At 42.4% G+C, this 27,301-nt stretch overlaps 2 protein-coding genes across 2 annotated transcripts in view; one reads left to right on the top strand and one right to left on the bottom strand.

Moving 5' to 3' along the window:
• grnb (granulin b) overlaps window positions 1-27,301 on the bottom strand; it is a 269,480-nt gene that overhangs the window by 188,409 nt on the left and 53,770 nt on the right. The gene's annotated exons all lie outside the window — the stretch shown is intronic.
• Window positions 1-27,301, top strand: part of LOC143103335 (integrin alpha-X-like) — a 34,024-nt gene that overhangs the window by 1,796 nt on the left and 4,927 nt on the right. The window contains exons 2-24 of the mRNA XM_076267169.1: window positions 336-447; window positions 810-922; window positions 1,287-1,357; window positions 1,589-1,703; window positions 4,537-4,661; window positions 4,755-4,897; window positions 5,155-5,305; window positions 7,026-7,176; window positions 8,787-8,866; window positions 9,307-9,430; window positions 10,214-10,341; window positions 10,555-10,704; window positions 17,869-18,090; window positions 18,463-18,596; window positions 18,985-19,130; window positions 21,528-21,676; window positions 22,648-22,779; window positions 23,701-23,774; window positions 24,333-24,471; window positions 26,308-26,406; window positions 26,509-26,588; window positions 26,675-26,761; window positions 26,884-26,962. Of these exons, the coding sequence (XP_076123284.1) occupies window positions 336-447; window positions 810-922; window positions 1,287-1,357; window positions 1,589-1,703; window positions 4,537-4,661; window positions 4,755-4,897; window positions 5,155-5,305; window positions 7,026-7,176; window positions 8,787-8,866; window positions 9,307-9,430; window positions 10,214-10,341; window positions 10,555-10,704; window positions 17,869-18,090; window positions 18,463-18,596; window positions 18,985-19,130; window positions 21,528-21,676; window positions 22,648-22,779; window positions 23,701-23,774; window positions 24,333-24,471; window positions 26,308-26,406; window positions 26,509-26,588; window positions 26,675-26,761; window positions 26,884-26,962 (2,804 nt within the window). The remainder of the gene's footprint in view (window positions 1-335; window positions 448-809; window positions 923-1,286; window positions 1,358-1,588; window positions 1,704-4,536; window positions 4,662-4,754; window positions 4,898-5,154; window positions 5,306-7,025; window positions 7,177-8,786; window positions 8,867-9,306; window positions 9,431-10,213; window positions 10,342-10,554; window positions 10,705-17,868; window positions 18,091-18,462; window positions 18,597-18,984; window positions 19,131-21,527; window positions 21,677-22,647; window positions 22,780-23,700; window positions 23,775-24,332; window positions 24,472-26,307; window positions 26,407-26,508; window positions 26,589-26,674; window positions 26,762-26,883; window positions 26,963-27,301) is intronic.

Raw genomic sequence — 27,301 nt, forward strand, 5'->3', positions numbered from 1 at the left:
TGATTGCGCTCTTCCATACTCAATATAAAACAGATCAAAAACTTTCTTTGGAGCAAATACATTTGACCCTAATTTTATATTAGCTTTATTTATAGCTTATAAGTAGGCTAGGCTACACAGGGCACGTGACTGAAGCATTCCGTTCGCATAGCGCCTGCTGCAACAATTAGCTTCCACTACAATCCACAGACCTAGCTACACCAGATGATAGATGTCCGTATAGGCTACATTCGAAAACATTAGACTTCTAAAACTAATTCTAAAAAAAAATAACTTTTATTTTTCTTATCTGTATGTTTTTTTTTTTTACTGCACCTAATGTGTTTCCTTTTCAGGACATCCAATGGTGATGGCTTATAACATTGAGTCTATGCCTTGGAGAAACATACAACTGAAGCATGCTGCTGAAGGCTTTGGCTACAGAGTGATTCAGCACAGTGACTCAAGGTATGTGTGTGTGTGTGTGTGTGTGTGTTTGTGGTAGCCCACGGTATAATATGGGGAAGTTCTCTACAAACTCATTTAATGCAGTTAGATAACTTGTACATCATGGCGAATTGTCTCATTTGGTAAATGGAAAAGCAGCTTTCAAATAGTTTGAACATTGCGTCCACTTTTCATAACCTCTCTTGTTCTACTTTGTTTCTTTTATGTCTCTCTCTTGCATTTCATCTATACTTTACTTTTTAAACTTTTTCCCCCCTTGTATGCTTTTATGTACTGTACTATACCGTTTGCTTTTGGCTATGTAAAGCACATTGAACCAGTGTTTAAAATGTGCAATATAAATACATTTGCTTTGTTCACAGTCTGTTGGTGAGTGCCCCTCTAGAGCAGCACCATAGCAACGGTCTGGATAGGAGAGGACGGGTTTATCAATGCCAGGTCTCAGACAGCTCCTGTTCACCACTACAAATAAATGGTAAGAGTTATAGAAAATATAGATGTATGTGGTGTGTGGCACGAATTAGACACTCAGACAGTACTCAGTATGTCCACCAGAGATGCTCATGAGAGTTTCTTTAGCCATACTCATTTTCACTGACACGTAGCCCCATATTTATGTCTATGCATACAGTCTACATGTAGGTTTCAATACATTAAACCTACTTTTGGTCTTTAGTCCTTACCTTGACTTCATTTAATAAGCTGTTGATCTGATATCTGCTGAGTGTTCATGTTGTACATACAGTGGGTTATGGTAAATGTCCTAGCCTATTTTGTTTTTCATTCTCTCTCTGATTTTTCTTCTGATTGTTCCATTGACTGTTCTTATTTTCTAACAGTTCCCCCAGATGGAGTCAATATGTCCCTTGGCCTTTCAATGAGCAAGACTGGAACATCCACAAAGACTGTGGTAGGCAACCAGGCCTGTTTCCTTGTGTCTTATTTTTTTACTTATTCATTTGTCACCTATTTTCCATCCATACACAGAACTACACTTCACTATTATGTCCCTGTAAAAAAGTGTAAAACCTAATTTCATTGGCTAATGTAGCATTTTAATAACAATGTCTGTTGCTACACAGTGTAACATTGGTGCATATTGCAATGGTGTTCATCTGTTCTCTGCATGTGTGTCCTTCAGGTTTGTGGCCCGACCATCCCAAAACAGTGTGACGGAATCACTCTCTATGGTGGGATGTGTTTCAGCATTGGACCATCACTTCAACAACAAGGACCTGTGCCAGCCTCTCTTGAAGGTACACAGGCGATCTTCTATCTTCATAAATAGGCACCACTATAGGAACACTCATATTGGAATTTATCTTATTTGCTACCCAAAAGTTAGCTAAGAGGATACTCTTCTCTTTACTGTGTGCAATGACACAGTTTGATTCTGTTAGCCTAGCTTAGCATAATTCACTTGAAGTGGGTTACACCCCTTAGCTTATAGCTAGCCTATAGCAAGCCTATATCTGAAAGGCAGTCAGTTGTAACAATCTTACTACACAAGCAGTAAGCCAGCTTACATTGAATTACAATAGTTCAGCTTGGAGATAACCATGGTCTGTACAAGAAGTTGTGTGGAATCTTGTGGCAGATAAGGATTGATCTTCCTAATGTTGTAAAGGATAAACCTTTAAAGAAAGATTCAAATCAGTCAAGAGCTTTCCCAGAAATTCCCAGTTCAGATAGTGTAGAAAGGAGAATGTCATGTCAAAGGAATATGTTTAAAAGAAGAAGGAACTGTTTAAAAGAAGTAGGAACTATTCCATAACTGAATGAAGTGTTGTCTGAAATCCTGTGTAACTGCTGTGCCGGTAGAACAGCAGGTGCGATAGACTGTAGAAGAGTAGACGGGGCAGGCATGTTGTTGGACGACTTCGCTGAAGCAGTTGAGAGACCGCTTCCTCATCAAGAGGAGAGAAAGAGTCCAACAATGCCATCATGCCAACACAAGGCAAAGCCCTATAGGTTCATCTAACTGAGCACTTATTTTAGCAACTATTTCAATGAAGAATGTTGCAAAGTCATCTGCTGCTGAAGTAGCGGAGCTGGTGGAGGATTGAGAAAAGACTCAAAATGTTTTCTGCTGTCAGTAGCGCTCTCAATCTGCTCTCAAAGCGCTGATGCCTTTTTAAGTGTTACAGTGGATTAAAAAGATGATAGCACAGACTGGTAGTTACTAAGATAATTTGCTTCTCTGGATTTCTCAGCAGCTCTAAGGGCCTTATTATGGCAGTCTAAAGCGCATGGTCACTGGCGAATAAACACATTTTGGGGTTTTTCCTGTCCATATTGGGTGTGATTTAGTTATGAAACGTTATGAAACGTCCGGCGCATGGCACAAGAAGGTGGGCCTTATGTTTCTTAATCAGTCATGGGTGTGTTTTGGGCGTAACATCATTTAAACCAATGAGAATGACACGCCAGACGACTCCCTAGGTTGTTCATTGCCACACCTCCTGGCACATATATATATATTTCTCTTTTTTTACAGCACTGTAGGCTACATATAATTTTCCTTGTCTTTTGTTTATGTGTTTATATTGCACTATATTGCACTACATTTTCTTTTTACAGTTTTTCTCAGTCACTTTGGTACATTTCTCCGATCAGAATTGAAATTCTCAAAGCTACCTGTTCAATCTTTGCATCATTGTGTCACTTGTGCACATCTTTTATACACAATTATATTCTTTTAGCTAGACAAAAACAAGTAGTAACCATTGTCAATGAAGGACTGGGCTAAGACTGGACATGAGAGATATTTCAATGGTGACAAAACATCTAAACATTTTGACTTGCAGTGCTTCAATGCCAAAGGGATGATGTATTTTGGGGGCACTGACTACTGTATTTATATGAGAAAGAAATTTAGTTTTGACACATGAGTGAACTGTTTTTGGAGAGATATGAGCTTTTGCAGGTGAACCATGGTGTGCTGAACCATCCAGGTTATTTTGTCAAAAGCACCAAGAGTGTTGAGAACGTCCGGTCTGTTTCAATAAATGAGCAAAAGTAATTGAGAAGGATCTTTGCAATTTTCAGGGAAAGGAATTTAGTTTTGAAGCATGAGTGAAAGGTTTTGGGAGAGATATGAGCTTTTGCAAGTGAGCATTGGTGTTGTGCTGAATTATAAGACCGTTTTGCCAAATGATCTTAGTGTTTTGAGAATGTAATTTCTGTTTCAAGAAATGAGCCAAACCAAAGGAGAAAAACTGTAAATAATCAAAAGTTGATCATGGCATGTACAGATCAACTGTACTTTTGAATAGATATTTCTATTCCGGCATGCTTCAGGTGACATAAATGCAAAACAATCATGAGACACAAAGTATTTTTCCTTGATATTCAGAAATACAGAAGATATATACATAATCACATCATACTTATACTTATACATATATAGCTTATACTGTCTTGAAAACGATATAGCCTAGCTACGTATGAAGAGCTCTTTTTTAAAACACTATAAATCCATTTTTGAAAAGATTACTAAGTCATGTTATTTCATTGTGTATTTCAGGTAATATCAATAAAAGTGCAGTTGTATTGTTTTGACTGAGTAAAGATAAATCGAATAACAACAACCCAATTACAGTTCCTCTGAAATTACTTGAAAAACAAAATGAATATATATACTGGTATATATATTAATGAAAATGCATTACAATGAAGGATATGTGTTACTTAATATAGATGGCCCTTACTTAATATAGATGGCCCTTACAATGATCAAGATAAGTCATAGTAAAATTACACTGAAAATACCCTAGGCCTCAAAGCACTAATATGTACTGTATGTTGTACTGTATGATGTTTTGCAGTGGGTAAATTTAGATAAAAAATAAATTTACTATTAATTTAAATTCTATATTAATAGTTACATTTTATTTTAATTTACATACTAAGTGATGGGTTTCAATAAGTTTACATACAAAGTTCCGTTGTGAAAATCAGTTGTGTTTTAAATGTGACTTAAATGTGGTTTCTACAGGGTGATTGGCCTCATGCCCATCTTCAGTCCTTTTCTACACCAGTTCTATTTGCCTGATCGTGACGACTCGTTGTTCTGCTGTGTGCCAACAGATTGTAAGAAAACTGATATCGCTTTTCTGCTGGATGGGTCTGGAAGTGTGAGTTATTACCAGTTCATTGCCATGAAGACATTTGTGAAAAATCTCATCAGCAGACTCCTGACGCCAAACACCTTGGTGAGTCCTGACCCAATGTTTTGTTAGTGTTGGTTGGTCTTGTATGGTACCAGGTGTATTTATTCATGTATTTGTGTATTTATTTATTTTCAGTTTGCCTTTGTCCAGTACTCCACCTACACTTCCATTGAGGTGAACTTTAATCATTTTGATAGAACAAGATGGGGAAATCAGGTGGACAATATCATCCAGAGAGGAGGATGGACACATACTGCAAGTGCCATCGAGACAGTTGTGTATGTCTTAAATGAAGACTAAGTGTAGTCTCACCTTAGACCTTTATCTGTTTTAACTGTTCAGTTATCCACCTGCCCAAGACCTTAAACTCTTACTTATTTCTTCTATCTAATCGTTTCTCATTAAAACTGTGAAAAGGGTAACTTGCACTGGGATTGTCTAACTCAAGTGTCAAATCCAGTAACTATGTCTGATGATTATGAAGAGCCTATAAAAGTATATGATCATATAAAGTATCACAAATCTGTCTTTACAGAAACAATGTATTTGATTCCTCTGCTGGAGCGAGACCAAATGCGAACAGGATTCTCATTGTCATCACAGATGGACAGTCACAAGATTCTTCACACTATCCCAGAGTCACAGCTCTGGCTGATGGAAATAAAATAATTAGATATGCCATTGGGGTATGAAATGCTCTTGCAATTCACTTGCATTGTATTTAATACTGCGACCACACATGGGACAGTGTGGTATTACAAGATTCAGTGAATATCTGAACAACACAGGCATTTTTGACATTACATCACCATTTCCAGGTCATTTTGGACACACATTTTCGCACAGCAGACATTCATCTTCACCAGGGGTGCGTTTCCCAAAAGCATAGTTGCTAACTACGATACAGTACATCTTCCGTGGTAGCGTCACTGCCAAATCTGAGTTGACAGTATTGTTAGTAACACGTTACAGATATGTTAACGATACGAAATATGGCCGTATTTCGGTCACTTTTTAGTACCAAAAATATTATGCTCTTCTTTTTTAATTTTTTTAAAATGAAAGACGTGATATGTGACCATATGAAGTGTTTGTGCATGCGTAACTCAAATCTATGGACTCACATTTGGCAGTGAGACTACCAGGGCCCTATCATGACATTCTAAAGTGCATCGTCACTCGTCAAAAGTCTATTCAAATTTAGTAGGATGTCCAGTTCACATTGGGAGGGGTTTCGTTATCAAAAGTGGAGCGCATGGCGCAACAAGGTGTTCCTAGGTTTTTTAATCAGTCATATGGGTGTGTTTGGGCGTAACATCATTTTAAACCAATGAGAATGACATCTGGCATTCCCTTTAACGGCGCAAAGCGCGATATGTCAAATGCATCGGTATTTTGGCATTCAATGGCGCATTTGAAGGAGGCTGCTTGCGAGACCGTATGAAATAGTCATTCTTAAACCATGCATTACTAAAACCTAGCATAGCCTTCACGCATTTGCACTCGTCTATTATTTGAACTCATTGGCAAAGTGAAACTAACTTCACCAAGGAGTCAGTCAACGACAAGACAGTTATATGCAGTTACTTTCACTATTGACTGACAATGGGTTACCATCGAAAACATAGGCTGGAAAAAGCAACACTTACCCTAATATTTCTCAAATGACTGAATAAAACAACATTTATCCTCCAGAGGAGTTGCTTACATGTATATCTCGTGACAGTGCGTCTTCAGCTGTGCTCCATACGTGTCTCTCGCCTCTCCCCTAATCACTTTTAACCGTCATTACCAATTTGCAAATGATGATGAATAACTACTCATCATGAGATGTACAGTATTTCGTAATATCTTTATTCTAATTATGTTTCCCATTGTAATCGTGCAATTTGTAATGCTTTGCATGGACGTGCGCTGGTGTGCGTTCATGAATGATAGAAGGATGGTGCGTGCACCTGCCAATATGACTGACATGCGCTCTTAAAATAGCATATGAACAACTAGCCATTGACTTCTGATCATGTTAAGGTGGTGTATGATAGTGATTTTTAGACAACGCGCCAGGCCCCTCCCTAGGTTGTTAATTGCCACACCCCTGGTCCCAATGTTTAAAAAATAAACGTGCAAAATCTTTGCGCTGGTGAATAACGAGCTTTACGCCATGCACTGGAGCCCAAAATACAGCCCCCAATGTAGGCTAGTTGCTATCATAGTTAACAACCTTTTGGAAACGGACCCCAATTCCCAAGCTGTTAATCCCATTGTCCAGGTGTTGTTAACCAGTTGATTTTAGGAACTTTTTTTAATATTCTAAAAAATCAAATGACTTGTCTGTATGTGTTTTGCTACCTCTCCTCAGAGAGTGCCCCCTAATAAGAGATGCTAATCCTCCTCCTTATGTCACAGGTTGGCAACGCCTTTAACAGTCACTCAGCACAAAATGAGCTCAGGAGTATTGCATCTTCACCAGCATCAGAGTACATGTTTAAAGTGGACAGCTTTGAGGCACTCAACAAAATCAGCAACACGCTGGAGAACAGCATCATTGCCATAGAAGGTATGAGCAAATTTGAGATTTATGTTTACATAGCATGAATCCTGACAAAAGATAGATAGATAGATATATACTTTATTGATCCCCCAAGGGGAAATTCAAGAAGTGTTGAAAGAAAATATGAATTCTCAATGGATCCTCCTCATCTACGTTGGAATTTGAAATGAAAGATTTATAACCTTGATGTGAGACAGCTTTAACTGTTTTTCATGTCTAAAACTAAATTTTTAGACATTCAGTGTTTTTATTCTAATTCATTACACAATGGGTTGACAATACAATAATTAGTACCATTTAAAAGTATAAAGAGAAAGTTACAATTTAGTTAGCTTTCTTCTTAGCTACGCTAAAGCATGTGGCTGCTAGCAATCAAAAGAGCTAGCAATGTCAGTTGGGGTTGGTTGTCATGTGCATATGGATTTTTAGTATTTCATTATATCATCATATAACATTGGTTTCAATAGGTTTTATTCTAAATATCAATGAAAAGAACATACTTGTTTCCTGTTTCCTGTTTATGTTCTCAACGCATATGTGGTTTTGCATTTCAATGACATTTTTAAGAATAATATGTATGTAGCCATTTTTCATTTTTATTCATATTATTTCATTTTATTCATATTTATCCCATTAAGATAAATGTGAATAAAGAATGTATCCATTTTTCCATGCAAGAATGTATTCATTTTTCATTCATATTATTTCATTTTATTCATATTTATCCCATTGGAGTAACATAGGGACAACAAATCCCATAGTGTGTGACAACCTACCACGCGATGGGGATGGTTGTCACATTTGCGCAAGGTGCATTTGATAGCCCGCATTTTTTTAAACAGACTGATTCAAGCAGATCAAGGCCCCTCCATTTGTACCTAACACATTTCCATTTGTACCTGACGCATTAGGCTTCCTTTGTGTCCTGAAAGGGAATTCGCTTTCATCGTTGTGCTCTTGAGCAAGGCGCTTAACCAAAGTCCTTTTAGGCAAGTCCCTCCACTTGGCGGCCATATTGCAACGCTTTTTGGGCACTCATGGGGCATCCTATTCGGCAGAAATCACGACACCAATCTTGCTCCAGCGGCGAGTTCACAACACAAGATTGGCACCGTGTCTTCACAACGCACCACATGATTGGCTCAATGTCATGTCGACGATTTGCCGAGGAAGGGATGGGATATGTGTAGACAACGGCCATTGGCGTTACAAACTAGCCCCATGCATTTCTATGGAGGATTTTTTGAGTGCTGTGTCTCCTCATTAGAAAGTCTCTGGCTTAACCACGATTGGGGCACTGACAATAGCCTTTGTAAAATAATTAACATTATGTAAGTTGCTTTGGATAAAAGAGTCTGCTAGTAAATACATGTAAATGCATAAAATCTAAATGCAAGCTAAGTGAAAGAGTTTGTGTTCACTTAGCTTGTCAATTTCAAACAAATAATCTCTAATAGCCCATCAAACAATAACAACTTGCACAACAACCCGCTGTTGTTTGCAACACATGAATGCACCAACTCTATTGCATCAGAAATACTACAGCACACCCTGGTGGTCAAGTAGTATGTAGGAGCAGGTTGTGCCACAGCTCTCTAAGATCTCTCTGTCTTCAGGATCCCAAACCACTGGTGATGCAACAACGATGGAATTTGCCCAGAATGGATTCAGTGCAGCCCTTGTGTCAAATCCACATGTATGTTTGCATAGTTATATTATTTATATTGTAAAGGTGAAGATGACTGATATTTACTACTTCACTTTCACTTAAACACTTTTATCTAAGTGGCGTAGGCTTGCAATGCTGGGTTTGAGAAGAACTGAACTTGTGCTAATGCTGTCCCCTATCCACCATGCCCACGTTGTATGCTGTATAATTTGTGTGGGTCTGACCGACGAGTTATGGCTGGTTAAACATCTTCATATTGTATAATACTAATAATAAAAACAACCACATAATTATTAGATATTAGTGACAACACAGTTTAGTTATTTATAGCTGGTAGATGGTGAATCTGTATTGCTCAGGTCCAGATATAATGGCATGCTTAGACTGTCTTTCAGTGGATTATAATTGTGCGGTCTGACTGAGACTTTGTTGTATGAAAAGGTGCTTCTATTGTTTTTCTCTTGTAGGAGAGGTTTCTAGTGAGTGTGGTTGGGGCAAATGAATGGAGAGGAGGTTATCAGGACATCCCTCTGTCCAGCAGGAATCCAAGCTTTAGGAGGGTTGATCAGATCTCTCCTGACAGTTATCTTGGTGAGAGTTTGTCCATTGTAGCTAAAATTGCTAAAACATAGTCTTGTCAGAATTAGTGTACACTCTTAGAAGTACAATAGCCTTGAGGAACCTTTTAAGGATCCTCACCATGGGAGCGTATGTTCCCTGGATCCTTTGTTCCCCGCTTTGTTTGGGACCGGGGAACATAGGACCCTAACCCTAACCCTAATCCCAAGCGGGGAACATAGGACCTGGGGGACATAGAGATGACCCCCTCACCCATTGTGGAGAAACCTCTTCTGTTCAGAGGTTCCTTAATGAACCCCCAATGAGGCATGGTTCCTGGAATAGCCCTATGGCTATGGTACAGCACACCTGGTAGCATAAATGCTAACATCTGTCTTATCCCTCTTAAGTTATCATGAATTCTAGCATCTGTTTTTATCTACAAGGATACAAGGAAGTTTATTGTCACATGCATATAGTTACTGGAAGTAAGAAATCTCTCTCATGTTTATCATTAATGCTAACATCTGTATCACTTATGTCATCGATGTGATGAATTCTATCATCTACTGTATCTGTCTTATTATCATGCATTGTAACATCTATCTTATCCCTCTTATGCTATCGATGTGATGCATTCTAACATCTATCTTATCTCTCCCTCTTATGCTACCGATGTGATGCATTCTAACATCTATCTCTCTTGTTATCATGAATGCTATATCTCTCTTATGTTATTGATGTGATGAAAGCTAACATGTCTCTTATGTTATTGATGTGATATTTCATCACCAAACTCTCTGCAATAATGGTCAGGCTACTCCATGGCTGTAGTTAACTATTTGGGGCAGAGATACATAGTTATGGGAGCCCCCAGGTACAACCACAAAGGACTGGTCATGGTCTTCAGACTTGAAAACCAACTACTGCAGAAGCTTGCACAGGTAATGGGTCTCATTCTGAAGATTATAGATTAACTTCATCCTTTTTTATGGTCTGAGAACAAACACTTCACCAACTTCAATGTCAGTGTCTCACAAACAGTCTCTCTCTCTCTCTCTCTCTCTCTCTCTCTCTCTTTCTCTCTCTCTCTCTCAAAATTCAGTTCAATTCAAGTGAACCATCCATCTCTCTCTCTGTTTGTGTCTCTCTCTCAGTCTCAGATCGGGGCGTACTTTGGAGCAGAGGTGTGTGTGGTGGATTTGGATGGAGACTCCAACACTGATCTGATTCTGGCATCTGCTCCCATGCACACAGAGGGAGAGAGAGAGGGGAAAGTGTTTGTCTACAGAATATCATATCATCAGGTGATATGTCGCAGGCAATGGGACACAGGTCTTTCAGACCTTTTTTTGTCTTAATTGTTCATACAATTGAGTCAGAGTATTGGCTGTCGGAGTCCAAGTGAAGCACTTCTCTCTTTTATTAGGGCCCGAGCACCGACGGTGCAGGGCCGGGATGGCCTTGCGCACCGAGGTGCGAAGCCCAATTGTTTTTGTAAGGATTATTATTATTATTATTATGGTTATTTATGCCGACGGTGCGAAGCCCAATTGTTTTTGTAAGGATTATTATTATTATTATTATTATGGTTATTTATACCGACGGTGCGAAGCCCAATTGTTTTTGTAAGGATTATTATTATTATTATTATGGTTATTTATACCGACGGTGCGAAGCCCAATTGTTTTTGTAAGGATTATTATTATTATTATTATGGTTATTTATACTGACGGTGCGAAGCCCAATTGTTTTTGTAAGGATTATTATTATTATTATTATGGTTATTTATACTGACGGTGCGAAGCCCAATTGTTTTTGTAAGGATTATTATTATTATTATTATGGTTATTTATACTGACGGTGCGAAGCCCAATTGTTTTTGTAAGGATTATTATTAATATTATTATGGTTATTTATACTGACGGTGCGAAGCCCAATTGTTTTTGTAAGGATTATTCATCCTTTTCTTGGGACATGACCCTTTTTGAGCTGGTGCCCAGCTGGTCGAAAACTCATTAAATTAGGCACACGTCAGCCATAGTGCCCGCTGCTCAGTCTTGCCGCCCGGGGACTCACTAGCGCCCCCTCATGTGATTCATCCTGTGTACTTTCAGCTACATGCATGCACACACACACACACACACAGATACACAGGCCGACACAAGAAACATTCTAATTAATGTCACTAGTCAAAATACACACAGACATAAAGAGGCAAATCATTGCAACCTATTTGGTGAAGTGTCACCTAGTGAGTATCATCGTCACAGTGTAAAACGTCACATCCAACAAGAAGGGAGTAAGTGTTTCTAATGTATAAAACTTGCAAAAACAAGTTACACACATTGACACTTGCACCACTTGAGTGAGTGTATTGTTGGTTTCCAGTGTTGGGAAGTAACTGAATACATGTATTCGGGATTACGTATTCAGAATACAAAATATGAGTAACTGTATTTAGTTACAGTTACATTTTCAATGAGTGGTATTCAGAATACAGTTACTTTGGCCATTTTAAGGGGTTACTTTTAGAATCCTTCTCATATGAATTTCTGGGCTTTTTGAACTGAAATTCTAATATTTCTGTGAGATGATCTTGTGCATTAACAAAATGCATAATGTTTCAGTTTATCTTATAAAGTTAAGTTGTGGGTTTTTTGCTGACATCGCCTGTGGGTCTTACAAACTGAAATAGCAGCTTGATTTCCCACTTGATAAAATGTAAAACAGCGCTTATGTAATCCAAGTATTTAGAATACTGTTATAGTACAGACAGGGAGACCCAATAGCAGTTCCTTTCAGTGCTTTTATTATTTCGCACGTGGACGACAAAAAATCCAAAGGGAAAAAACTGGTTGTGGCCCATATAAAAGTCAACAGAAAAACTCAAAAGACTGCATAAGCAAATGTCCACAGTAGTAAAGGCAGTTCAAAGGGCCAAAAACGGAGAACTTCACAAAAATTCCAAAAGGCAAAATGATGAGCTTGGCAGTGACTAGTCAGAATCCAACAAGGGGAAACACAGAGGACTTACTGAACGGAGCACACTCTCAGAGACGGACAGACAACCTGACACAGAGCACAGGGTGAACCGAGCTTAAGTAGGGGAAGCGATCAAACAATTAAGCCAGACCCATCAGGGGCAGGTGGCAAACAATTAAACACTCATGGGGGAAAAAACAAAAACACATGGGAGAAGCAGTACACAAAGGGGCCACAAGAGGGCAGGCATAAAAGTAAACAAAGGAAGACAGCTAATGACAGATAGTGACAGTACTCTCCCCCCCGAAGACGCCCCATGGCGTCACTAAGAGTCAAAAAGTCTCTGGCGCTTGAAGCAATGAGAGATGGGTCCAAGATGTGACGGGCCGGGATCCAGCACCTTTCCTCAGGGCCGTAGCCCTCCCAGTCCACGAGGTACTGGAGACCCCGACCCCTCCGTCGGACATCCAACAGACGGCGCACAGTGAAAGCCTCCCCGCCATCAACTAACCGGGGAGATGGGGGGGGTTTTGGGGAAGGGTGCATGGGGCTAGTGATGAAGGGCTTGATCTTGGACACGTGAAAGGTGGGATGGATGCGGCGGAGGGGGAAAGGGAGCTTGAGCCGGACTGCAGAGCGGCTGATGACCTTGGCGATAGGGAAGGGGCCAATAAAGCGAGGGGATAGCTTGCGGGATTCAGTCTTGAGGGGAAGGTCTTGGGTTGACAACCAAACGCGCTGCCCTTGACGGTAACGGGGAGCTTGTGAGCGGTGCTTGTCAGCCTGCCTCTTCATTCTGGAGGAAGTGCGGAGTAGAGCAGAGCGGGTGAGCCTCCATGACCGCCGGCAACGGCGGACAAAGGCTTCAGCGGAGGGGACCCCCACTTCTCCCTCCTGGTCCGGGAAGAGTGGTGGTTGATAGCCCAGGGAGCATTCAAACGGGGACCGACCAGTGGAGGAGGAGATGTGGGAATTTATGGCGTACTCTGCCCACGGTAACTGCTCACTCCAGGTGGTAGGATTCTGGGAGGCCAAACAGCGCAGCACTGTCTCCAATTGCTGATTGGCCCTCTCGGTCTGGGCATTCGTCTGTGGGTGAAAACCAGAGGACAAGCAGACAGAAGCACCCAACAATTTGCAAAAAGCCCTCCAGAAACTAGAGGTGAACTGAGGACCCCTGTCCGAAACCACCTCAGAGGGTAGTCCATGCAGCTTAAACACATGCTGTATCATTATTTTGGCAGTGTCTTTAGCAGACGGTAGGCCAGCAAGGGGGATGAAATGTACCGCTTTGGAAAAGCGATCAACAACCATGAGAATGGTGGTGTTACCAGCAGACGGGGGCAACCCAGTGATGAAGTCGATGGAAATATGGGACCAGGGTCTCTTCGGAATAGGTAAGGGTTGTAGCAGTCCAGCAGGTGGGCGTGTGGAGGACTTGTTCTGAGCACAGATGGAGCAAGCGGCAACAAAGGTGTTGGTGTCCTCCCTCAGGGTGGGCCACCAGAACCGCCGGGCGATGAAGCTGAGGGTGCGGTCGGATCCAGGGTGACAGGAGAGGCGTGATGAGTGGCCCCACTGCAGTACCTGTGAGCGGACAGAGGTAGGAACAAAGAGAAGGTTAGGAGGACACTGACTGGGGATTGGGTCATGGCCCTGGGCAGCGATGACCACAGATTCAATCTCCAGCTTCGCAGCCCCAATAATGCGACGTAAGGGCAGGATGGTGTTCTTCATCTGTGCTGAATAGTCGGGACAGAGCATCAGGCTTCACGTTCTTGTGGCCAGGGCGGTAGGAGAGAGTGAAGTCAAACCTTGTGAAGAACAGTGACCAGCGAGCCTGCCGAGGATTGAGTCTCCTTGCAGAGCGGAGATACTCAAGGTTCCTGTGGTCTGTCCAGACGAGGAAGGGTTCACAGGCCCCCTCCAGCCAATGCCTCCATTCCTCAAGGGCCAACTTTACGGCTAACAGTTCCCGGTCACCGATGCTGTAGTTCTGTTCTGTGGGAGTGAGGCGGTGGGAGAAAAAGGCACAGGGATGAACCTTGTTGTCCTTGGCAGATCTTTGAGACAGCACAGCTCCCACACCGATATCAGAAGCGTCAACCTCCACTATGAACTGTCGGGCAGGGTCTGGATGGACTAGGACCGGGGCTGAAGTGAAGCGTTGTTTCAGGGCCTGAAATGCGTTCTCAGCTTCAGGGGACCAGTGGAACTTGATCTTGGACGAGGTCAAGGTGGTGAGGGGAGCCGCCAGGGTGCTGTAACTTCGTATGAAGCGCCGGTAAAAGTTGGCGAACCCGAGAAAGCGCTGAAGTTCACGACGAGATGATGGTGTTGGCCACTCCACCACTGCCTTGATCTTGGGATAGTCCATCTTGAGAGTTCCGGCTGAGACCACGTATCCAAGGAAGCCCATGGTGTCGCGATGGAATTCGCATTTCTCAGCTTTCACGAAGAGCTGGTTCTCGAGTAGTCGTTGGAGTACTCTATGGACATGTGAAGTGTGCTCAGAGAGAGATCTGGAAAAAATCAAGATGTCATCCAAAAAGACAAAAACAAACTGATTAATCATGTCTCTTAGCACATCGTTCACCAATGACTGGAAAACGGCAGGGGCATTGGTCAGTCCAAAAGGCATTACCAGATATTCATAGTGACCCGTGGTGGTGTTAAAGGCTGTTTTCCATTCATCTCCCTCTCGAATGCGGACTAGATGGTAGGCGTTTCTTAGGTCCAGTTTTGTAAACACAGTGGCTTCTTGCAGTAATTCAAAGGCAGAGGACATTAAAGGAAGGGGGTACCTGTTCTTGACGGTCATGTCATTGAGGCCTCAGTAGTCAATACAGGGTCGAAGTGATCCATCCTTTTTCCCAACAAAGAAAAATCCAGCACCGGCAGGAGAGGAGGAGGGTCTGATGATGCCCGCTGCCAGAGACTCTTGAACATATTTATTCATGGCCTCAGTTTCGGGACGAGACAGGGAATACAGTCGCCCTCTAGGAGGGGATGTGCCAGGGAGCAGATCAATCGCACAATCATAGGGGCGATGTGGGGGTAGGAAAGAGGCTCTGGACTGAAAACTGCCTTGAGGTCCAGATATTGAGACGGGACTGCTGAGAGGTCTGGAAACTCCTCCGCTGGATTGGAGACAGGAGACGGTGTCTGCGCCTGGAGGAGACATTGGGAATGGCAGAGAGGACTCCAGCCCACAATAAGTTTATTTACCCAGTCAATGTGTGGATTATGCTTCACTAACCAGGGGTGGCCAAGAACTATAGGAGCTTGAGGAGAATCAATAACATAAAAGGCCAACTGTTCATGGTGATTACCAGAAAGGCATAGACTCACCGGCTCACAGATGTGGGTGATGTTGGCCAGCCACCGACCATCTAATGCATTAGCCACCAGGGGTCTGTGAAGGGCAGTAGTGGGTAGTTGCAACTGGGTCAAAAGTCCCCGAATCCACCAGAGCCATCAATTGTTGTTGGAGACTGCCGAAGCTCAAGGTGGCCGGGAGGAGAGAATGTTGCGCAGAGGAGGGTGTTATGGGCGTCACACTCACCAGTACCCCTCTAGCTACTGATGAGCGCTGGATTTTACTGGGCTGGGGTCAGGCGGGCATGGTCCACCTGCATAGGCTCTGGGTCGGAAGTGCTGGTGGTTGGCTGAGTGGTGACCATGTTGCTGGCCGGTCTGGGGCGAAAGGAGAAGGATCTTCTACCCGGGCGCTGTTGTAGCCTAGTGTCAACTCTGATGGCTAGGTCGATCAACTCCTCGCAGGTTGATGGGAGATCATGTGACACCAACTCATCCTTGATTTCATCCGAAAGGCCATTCAAGAAGGTGTCAAAGATGGCTCCCGCATTCCAGGAAGTGGATGTTGCCAGGGTCTGGAAATCAATGGCGAACTCTGAAACAGACCGGCGGCCCTGACGCATGTGTAGCAGCTCCCGTGCAGCCTCATGGCCATATTTAGAGCGGTCGAAGACTCTCTTCATCTCGTTAGAGAACTCACAGAAGTCCTCACAGACCGGTGACTCTGCCTCCCATAATGCTGTTCCCCATTCTCTTGCTCGACCAGAGAGTTGAGTGAGAACATACGCTACTTTAGCTTGGTCAGAAGGGAAGGTGGCAGGTTGAAGTTGGAAAATGAGTGAGCACTGAGTAAGAAAGGAGCGGCAAGTGCCAGGCTCACCCGAGTATTTCTCAGGTGTGGGCAGACGAGACTCATGGATGGCTGCAGGTGTTGAAGCAGAAGCTGAGCGTGCTAGCTGCAGGGGCTGAATCTGAGCAGCCAGGTCCCTGACACTTGCAGCTACTGCGTCCAATTGGGTGGAGTGTCTTCCAAGCACAATTCCTTGCTGTTCAAGGGCGCTCCTCAGCTGGTGGTCTGCTGGGTCCATCTTGGTCAGGTTGTACTGTTATAGTACAGACAGGGAGACCCAATAGCAGTTCCTTTCAGTGCTTTTATTATTTCGCACGTGGACGACAAAAAATCCAACAAAGGGAAAAAGCTCAGAAGTTAAACTGGTTGTGGCCCATATAAAAGTCAACAGAAAAAAACAAACTCAAAAGACTGCATAAGCAAATGTCCACAGTAGTAAAGGCAGTTCAAAGGGCCAAAAACAGAGAACTTCACAAAAATTCCAAAAGGCAAAATGATGAGCTTGGCAGTGACTAGTCAGAATCCAACAAGGGGAAACACAGAGGACTTACTGAACGGAGCACACTCTCAGAGACGGACAGACAACCTGACACAGAGCACAGGGTGAACCGAGCTTAAGTAGGGGAAGCGATCAAACAATTAAGCCAGACCCATCAGGGGCAGGTGGCAAACAATAAAACACTCATGGGGGAAAAAACAAAAGCACATGGGAGAAGCAGTACACAAAGGGGCCACAAGAGGGCTGGCATAAAAGTAAACAAAGGAAGACAGCTAATGACAGATAGTGACAAATACGGTACTTAGATGGAGTGATTACATTTTAAAAGTATTCTTCCCAACACTGTTGGTTTCCATTGACACTTGCACCACTTGAGTGAGTGTATTGTTGGTTTCCATTGACACTTGCACCACTTGAGTGAGTGTATTGTTGGTTTCCATTGACACTTGCACCACTTGAGTGAGTGTATTGTTGGTTTCCAAAATGGCACGGCTCGCAGAGCCACACATGGTCGGGTCTGTAATGGCCGCTTGCGGCTATATTTGTCAAATTAATGTGATCCAATGTTATTTCCATAGCAAAAAAAAACAAATATACAACACACACACACACTCACACACACACACACACACACACACACACACACACACACACACACAAATGGAAATGGAAGGAGATAAACTTTGTAGGGAAAAGGGGGGAACTTTAAGAGTGCATAAAGAAATGTCTGTGCACCCATTATCCTGAATTTAACTTACATTTCCACTATGGTGGAGTACTGGATCGCCAATCTTTATTTAAGCCTGTCTTTCCCTCTAGTTCTACAACTTTTACTACCCCAGTGTGCAGGACACTGGGGTGTCCCTGCTGGGGATGGAGGGTCAGAGGGGGAGGTTCGGCTTGTCTCTGGCCAGCCTGGCTGACCTGAACGGGGACGGGATCAGGGACGTGGCCGTGGGAGCTCCTCTGGAGGATAACGGACAGGGCAGTGTGTACATCTTCAACGGGGGGATAGGAGGAATCAACCCCACCTACTCACAGGTGAGAGAGAGAGAGAGGAGAGAGAGAGAGAGAGAGAGAGAGCAAACAATTATATTTTGCAACAGGTTATAGTCAGACTTTATGTAGTAATAAGCAGGCAGGGTCTGTGGTATAATGCATTATGCAAAAACATTTTTGGCCTATAGATTATGATAGTATAAACAATACCTATAATACATTAATTATAATACATTATGAATATTATCAGAGTCTCATGCCTGTTTGTAAATTATTATAATAATTATTATAATGACTTATGATCACATTATATTGTGAATGTATGCATAATTCATAGCGATGACCTTCATAAAAAAAAATGAAATCCAAATCCGATATCCATTTCTGTTGAACTGTCTGTATTCTCCATTATAGAGGATTGCGGGTTCGTTGGTGCGGTCTGGACTGCGGTTCTTTGGGCTGACCGTGGCCGAGTCTGCTTTGGACCAGAGTGGAGACGGACTGCCTGACATCGCAGTCGGGTCCAAAGGAGCGGTTCTGCTGCTCAGGTTCTCATATTATTAAAACTCAACACACACATGCATGCATGCATACACACACACACACACACAAACACACAAACACACACACTGCTGTCAGGTCCAAAGGAGTGGTTCTGCTGCTTAGTTTCTCATTAGCCCTCATCTGCACCCCACCAGTTCCACATGACACTGTGTCCTTTTGTGTTGGGTAGTGTTGTCTCGCTCTCACTGATTGACGCAGCCACACAAACACTACAGTCACATATATGCACACACAGACACACACACACACACACACACACACTCACAAACACACACACACACACACACACACACACACACACACACACACACACACACACACACATGTTGGTATAATAAGATTGTGATTGGAGCAATGTTTTCTGACTCATAGGTCCAGTCCCATTGTATCTGTACACACAAGAATTACTTTTAGCCCTACCAAAATTCCTGTGTCCATCTACGACTGCTCCAACTCCCAACAGATCAACGCGTCTGTGTGTTTTACCATGACCAAAATCACCAAAGGCACCTTTACAGGTAAGCATGATTTAGTGCTGTTTAACATTACCCTGGAAGTACCCCGGTAGAAACCAGACTCTAAAGTAGGTATAGTTGTTCCCTGTATATACATTTAACTTCTATGGGATACGGAAAATGTGAATTAGTCATATATTGCACAGTTGACTGTTTGAAAGATTAATAATTTAGCCAAAATGCTACAGCTTTTGCATCAAACTGTATTCATTATAATATTTGACAATGACTTTATTAAAGGGATACCAGGCAAGCCTGATGCTTTTTCTCTACGAAGCTCCCCCTACCGTCTGTACGTGTCCACACGTGTGCGAGCCCTCACTCGGTCTGATGCTCTTTTCCTTTTCTTTGCATCTTCCGTCAAGGGTTTTCGCATGCTTTTTCGCCGGCTCTGCCATTATACACACGTTTGCAACAATCGCTAGCATTTCGTTAGCCTGCCTCTGCGCTGAGGATGCAGGATGTAAACTGATCCTGCTTCTCGCGATGTCTGAGACTTTGTGAGACTGAAGGTCGGCGGGTAGGATACACCGAACTTGCAAGTGGGATATTCTTCCTACAGGCAATAGGGGCGGGCGAGAGAGTCTTTCGCCCTGTAATGAGTCATTTAACCCCATACCGACTTACAAAGATGATTAATTAACAAGAAAATGTTCCTAGGTGTCCCTTTAATAAAGAAATTGCCACATCATCACAGAAATGAGCAGTAAGACAAGCAAACTTACAGTATACACAACAATGAACAAACAAATACAAACTTCTTAACCTTAATCCTACTTAACACATTTCTTTATTTGCATTCTCTTGGATTGGGATGTTGGGATGTTCAATGGCTTAAAATGGAAATCCGGTCTAAAAACATCTTAGGGAGTATTTTTGGATGATAATAATTGTACCTTTTTGTTAGTCAAAAACGTTAGTTATTTAAGTATATAAGTATATATATAGTATAAGTATATATACTTTTTTGATCCCGTGAGGGAAATTTGGTCTCTGCATTTAACCCAATCGGTGAATTAGTAAAACACAAACAGCACACAGTGAACACACAGTGAGGTGAAGCACACACTAAACCCGGTGAGCTGCCTGCTACAACGGCGGCGCTCGGGGAGCAGTGAGGGGTTAGGGACTGTACGATATTTAGCGTTATTTATTTCTGTAAAACAAACTAATTTATTTGCAAAACTTTATGCAGTAGAACTACACGCAGGCATGCAGGACATAATGTTTGCGCAGGAGAGAGAATGAGAATAAGAGCGCAAGCATGCACGCAACCACCAAGGATTAGAACACTAGGATAAGATTTGGCCATGGACATACTTCTTTCGAAAATAGAAATGGGGAGGCAAGGTAGGCAAGAGAGATACATTGCTGGTCAAAACGTTAGCGTAAGAACTGGTTTAAAATGCTGAATGAAGCACAAAGCTTTACTAAAGCACATCCACTGTTTAAAGTCACAAACACAACGAACTAAGGTAACTTTTATGCATGCGCGAACCTATACATACCGGTAGATATGGCTGTGTAGTCTGTGCCATAAGATTTATTCCTGCAGGCTGCCCGTTTTGGCTGTCATACTTTTAAATGGCTTCGCAAGAAGTAGGCCTACATAGACCATAACTTGTACTACTGTCATGTTCTTTAAGAACTTTTCCCAATATTTCCCATAGCCTATATCGCTTTTCCTGAAGGTGTCTTTATTATTTTAACTCGCGTCTTCAGCTTCTTTACTGTTGACTTACTGTATTGATGCTTTACTGTATTGATGCTAGCCTTCTCGTGATATTTTAAGTAGGCCTATTTGTAGAAAATATATAGCCTATTTAATTAATTTTTACTGACCCGACCGCAAATGACCCGAATATCATTAAAATATTTGGTTTATGACTCATAACCGCGGGTGACCTGCAAGCTTACGAGGGGAGTTGTGGGAGATTCAGGTTGCGACTTTTTGGACTCGCCCACTCTGTCAAAGAGACGTGAATCATGTTTTGGCCTACAAACCTTTTAAAATATCGAAAACGGATCATTGATCAGGGGGAAAAAAATATCATGGATCAGGAAAAAATAATTTTCCTCAGCCCTCCCCCTAGGCCAAAGAAATTCTCCTGGGCCTTCCCCTAAGGCTTAAAAAATTCTCTTAGGCCCTCCCCGCCCTGACGACCGGCCCTCCCCCCCGGTAAATATCGTACAGTCCCTTAGGTGCCTTGCTCAAGGGCACTTCAGCCGCGGCCCACTGGTCGGGGATCGAACCGGCAACCCTCCGGTTACAAGTCCAGAGTGCTAACCAGTGGGCCATTTGCTGCGCTGCTCTAAAATAAAAGAAGCAACTCAAACATCTGTGTGCTCTGGTGATCCCTTCCTGAGAGTGATGAAAATACCAATCCTTCATCTGTATAGATCTGCAAGCTGAACTCAATTACACGTTGACATTGGACTATCTTCGGCAAATATATCGGGCGAACTTCACAGATAAGGAGCGGGAGAGAGATCATGAGACGACTATGATGCTTGGGGAGAAGTGCTTCATGTATACCTTCTATGTGCAGGTATAGTTCTACGCTCTAAACCTTATATGTGCAGGTAAAGCTCTAAACCTTCTATGTGCAGGTAAAGGTCTACACTCTAAAACCTCTATGTGCAGGTACGCTCGAAACTATTGTCAAGGTGGAAATGCAGGCCAGGATGTGTGACTGCAAATGTATGATCTGCAAAAAGAGGAAAAAAGAATAGTACTTTCAGCATGTGATGTGTCTCTCCTCTATGTGGTGTGTTTTTGTTTGTTTGTTTCCTGTTTCCACTACATGATTTTGTCATCAGTCATCAGAGTCAAACATGACTCAATAGGGAGAGACCGTAATCTTATCGCCTTGTACTGCTTGTGTTCCTAGACTTATCAGAGTTAATGGGATTCTACATAGCTCGTTTTTTTAGAAAAATTATATCTCGGTCCACATTAGGAAGTTAGTTGAATGGCTTCCATATGATATTCATTGGGGTCACCTTTATTGCTTCAAGTGGTCATACTTTACTTTTAGGACCAGTGTGAAATGTTTTGAGTTTTTTTAAAACATGGTGATAACGAACTACAGTTGTGTGTAACGTCACCGGTTTGGGGGCTTCTTCTGTAACTAAGTAAAATGGCAATTTGCTTGACTGGCTTAAAAAAAAATTGGTAATGACGGAGAAGGATGTAAACTGCATGGTGATTACCTTTATGTTCTCACATGAAGAGCTGGCAGTACATGTTAAGTGTCAACGCTAACCAGACTAATAAACAAACCATGCTACAGTGAGTAATCGTGCGATCCATAGACCTCTGAAGTTTGGTAACTAAAAGGAACCAAAGCTGTCATCTTTGCCCATATAAAGAGATCCTGGTGTTAATTGAAGCTAACTACCTATGGGAAGTTGCATTGCATAGCTCTGGGGTACCTCCTGCATCAAACACATATTTCATCTTGTTGACCATTTATAGTATGTATACACTCACCCACAGTGATCCTTTGTCTTCTTCCAGTGCTCCCCAGAGGATGTTGTGAATCCTGTGGACGTCCAGGTGGCCTTCTCTTTCCAGGGGCTTCCTATCCCGTCTGCAGACCAGCTGACACCAAAGCTGTCCAGCAGTTCCCCCATTACCAAAGATGGCAAGGTACGAGTCTCTGCAATGGGCCGGGATATGGTGGCCATGAAGACCGCTTACAAACTCATGATTCATATTTTACATTATGTAGAAAGGATTTTGCGACTTTTAATGCACAAACAGAAGAGATTTAATTTTTAATGTTCAGAGGGCAGATGCTGCATTGTGGTTTCACTTCGGTTACGGGCAAAAGTCTGTCTCTTATTCTGGGGTCTGTTTCTACGAAAGTTGGCTGCGTGGTTGCTAAACCACCATGGCATGGCACAACTTTTGAACTTTTCAAACAACGACCTTGTAATACCTGTTTCTAGAAAGCGTTGTTGTTTAATGGTCGTTCCGTAATTTAAACACTGCAGTGTTAATGACATCAGACTATAAATTGATAGTAACAATTAATCCTGCACATTTACTATTGTGCATAGCATTGACAGAGCTACATCATACATAGAAATTATTGACAATGCACAACCAATTCATAATCAATGGAAGAAAATGTTCACTGCTCACGTGCAGGCATGAATGAGTGGATGTTGTGGACCAGCTGTGTCAGAATATCATTGCAATTACGTCGTTGAAACGTAAGGATAAGTAATCTAGTCAAACAAATGCAATTTAAACATTGACAATTGCAAAATATCTATGAACGACGCAACAGCGACTACTCTAGACCAGTAGTTCCAACCACCAAATTTTCGCTCATATTTGCGATTGCAATCCCAGTGTCCTCAAACGGGGATATGAGAGTACTGTATCTGGATCCCCAACATCTTCCATAACACTGACTTGAGCAGTAGAATAGACCAAACTTTAAAAGACTGCTTCAAATTACTCACACCAATTCACCCCTTTAGACAAGAGTGCTCACGTTCGAGGAGAAATGCATGTTTTTATTACCAGATTTAAAACCAGAATCTATTTTATATTCTGTAGTTAAACTTTGAAATCGACTGTGGACAGGACAGTGTGTGTGTAGATAACATCCATCTCAACTTCAACTTCTCTGGGTAAGCCTTACAGTCTGAACATGCTTTAATCACAGATTATATGTTATGTTTTGTATTAACTGAGCTGACATCACACCTCAAAGGATCTTTAGTTCTGTCCCCTCTGCCATCGCCAAGTCCTCCATCATTGAGGCCTTAAAGGGGAATACTGGCGATTTTTCACATAGATCTCCATTTCCAAAATGAAAACAATCAGTTTTACCTAGCTTGAGTTGCTGCAGCCAAAAGCTAAAGCAGCTAGGCAGCTATAGCACTACACTCTAGGGGCATGTTCATGAGCCCCCATGTCATGCCCCCAGAGTGTAGCACTGTAGCTGCCTTGTTGCTTTAGCTGTTGGCTGCAGTAACTCGAGCTAAAAACAGAGTATCGTAAAACTGTAAAACTGATTGTTTTCGGTTTTTTTTTTCGTACTGACAGTACACTTTGATCTTGAGGAATGGATATCTATGTGAAAGCTCGCCGGAAATCCTTTAACTCTCTGTTTATGATGTAAGACTGTAATTCTTATTATGTGGGCGGTTTCATCCAAATGTCTTGTTTTGTCCTGACATCGCCAGATCCCTCGTCGAGGTGGGCATTGCACAGCAGATGAGTGTGATGGTGAGTGTGGAGAATAGAGGAGAGAACTCCTACGGCACTCACGTGTTCCTCTCCTACCCTCTCGGCCTCTCCTACAGGACCTTCATCAAGAGCCAGGTGAGGACCTACAGTGGGGGAAAAGCAGGGAAAATTAGAGTTTTCCTGTTGAACTATCTGTAGGTTTTAAAGGAACACGCCACCCAATGTCAGTAGTAATATATGTTCTTACCTTAACTTTCACGAGTTGAGTCATACCTCTCCCGTGTCCGTACGTGCACTCAAACGCTCTGGTGCGCGGCTGGACTGTGTTAGCATGTTGCTATGCTAGCGGGCTTTGACGACAACTAAGCGTAGAAGTAATCAAAAACATCCACGTTTTACCGACTTAAATACAGTTGCACGAGTAGTTGATAGAAATGCTACGGCCACGCAACGTGAAACGTGGCGATTTTCCAAGCGAATAAACCGGAGAACTACAATGTGTGGCGCAATAGCACTTGGGAGTACTTCGACCTAGCGTAGTAGTATTGTTAACACCTAATTGTAGATCCTATCCACCACAGAGTTTAGAATCCATGCTGGATCGACCCTCAGCCTCTTTCTCCCCTCTGAGCGAGAGAGAGGCACACACACTGATGGGCTATTATTTCAACCATAACTGCATAGCAAAACTTATCATCCATCAGCCATCCATCAACACCAAAGTTTTTTGACCAATTTTCGAAACGGCACCCGCCCACCATCCGCTGGTTGTTTTAATGTAGGCTATATGGGTGATGCAGCGCTGCTGACGTGAGGCTAGAAAGCCCTTGCCTGTTCTAGGAAGACTGATCCAATGCAGCAAATATATTAAAAGGCTAAAGTCGTACATTGGCTATGTTGTAGCCTATCCCCAGAATATCAGCAGCAAACTCAGTCTCTGTCTCGCAAAACAGTCTCCAAATAAAACGCACATCGGCCTGTTGCCTATACTGCCAGCTTGTGACAATATATCGTCCAAAATGCTTGATTGCATTGCATTCTCCACATTTTTAGCTTCATTTTCATGTACCACATCAGCATTTTTGTTCAGTGAATCTTTTGTAAATTGCTTTACAATTACCGTCGGGCCTATTGCCTGGCTTGCCTCAGCTTCGGTCACGTCCTTTTACAATTTTATCATTGTAATAAAAAACGCAATTTGCCACATAATTTCAACATGCTCCTGGCCTACTAATTAATGCCTATTGTACTTTATTTTTTGCAAAAAGAAAGAAATCCTTGATAAAATAACAAGTCATTCACATTATAGGCTACTTTACACACTGTTATGTCAGGGTGACTGAAAGCCTGTTCTGAAGACTCCCATTCATTTTGACTGCACGAGCGCGTCTTTTTCAGACAGACATCGCAATTCATTTTAAAGCAATTTACAAAAGATTCACTGAACAAAAATGCTGATATGGTACATGAAAATGTAGCTAAAAATGTGGAGAATGCAATGCAATCAAGCATTTTGGACGGCAGTATAGGCAACAGGCCGATGTGCGTTTTATTTGGAGACTGTTTTGCGAGACAGAGACTGAGTTTGCTGCTGATATTCTGGGGATAGGCTACAACATAGCCAATGTACGACTTTAGCTGACATTGGGTGGCGTGTTCCTTTAAGCATTAAAATATCTATCATCTGACTCTAGCCTCTGTCTAAGAGATGGGACAAAACATGTCTGCCTGTAGACTATCTGTGGTAGACTATCTGTAGACTGTAGACTATTTGTAGACTATCTGTAGTAGACTATCTGTAGACTGTAAAGTTAGACTATCTGTGGTAGGTTATCTGTAAACTAAGTGTAGGCTATCTGTACTATCAGTAGACTATGTAGTAGACTATCTGTTGTAGACTATCTGTAGACTGTAGACTATCTGTAACACCTGTTTTTACTACTGACCTCCTATCTGTGTCTGCTGCTGCAGGGCAGGGTGCAGTGCACTTCTCTAGACAGTACAGATGGAGTCACCCTGGGAAAGACTGACTGCAGCATCAACAGACCCATCTTACGGGCTGGAGACAAGGTTTGGGGAAACAACTCCTCCTACACACACACACACACACACACACACACACACACACACACACACGCACACAATGAATCACAAAGTATTTTTGTGTTACAGGCTATGTTTGTTGTTGTGTATGGAATCGATGGCAGCAGTGACTTTGATAAAACCCTTACCATTGACGCCCAGGCGTCAAGGTAAATTAGACTTATTTTATTTAGTAGTTCTAAGCTGTTATGATGGCATTTACCTACTACATCTGAAAAGATCTGATCTCTTTCAGTGGAAATAATGTGCATTCTAACGACAGTGAACCAATCCAGAGCAAAGACATTGCAGTCAAGTACAGCATTTACGCCCTCATCAGAAGGTTGGCGCTTTACTTTTACTATTGTAATTTGTCAATTGCAATCTGCATCTCTGCTTAACACAGATACAATTCACACAGTCACCTGGTTCTCACCCTAGCTCTGTTTGCTGTGATTGTCTTAGATTTGAAAACACAACCAACTACATCAACTTCACTGCTGGTAACAATAGCATGGGGAAGGAAGTGAGGCAGGATTTGGAGGTAAGGCTTAAACATCAACCTGATACAACCCCAACCCTGGCCAAAGTGTCTGATCTCCAAAACACGTCAGATTTAAATGTTTCACATTTTTTACCTTGAAGATTAGATAAATACTAGCCTGATGTCCGCATACTCAATTCTAGACAGAATTTGAGTCTGATACTGCTCCATTGGGATGTGACTATAGGGCGTGTTTTAACCAATACAGGGGCTTTTAGCAACACCGTTTTAGTTGCAAACAAAATCAACCGAAGCGCATTCAGATGACGTGATAGACGAGGCACTGTTGCTAATTTCTCCATCATCGTACAAAGCCCGCCCAGACAATTTGATTGGTCG

The sequence above is a fragment of the Alosa pseudoharengus genome, unplaced genomic scaffold (genome assembly GCF_046254945.1).
Source record: "Alosa pseudoharengus isolate Yale_2024_CS ecotype anadromous, Long Island Sound unplaced genomic scaffold, YU_APseudo_1.1 YU_APseudo_1.1_scf_4, whole genome shotgun sequence".
Lineage (NCBI taxonomy): Eukaryota > Metazoa > Chordata > Actinopteri > Clupeiformes > Clupeidae > Alosa > Alosa pseudoharengus.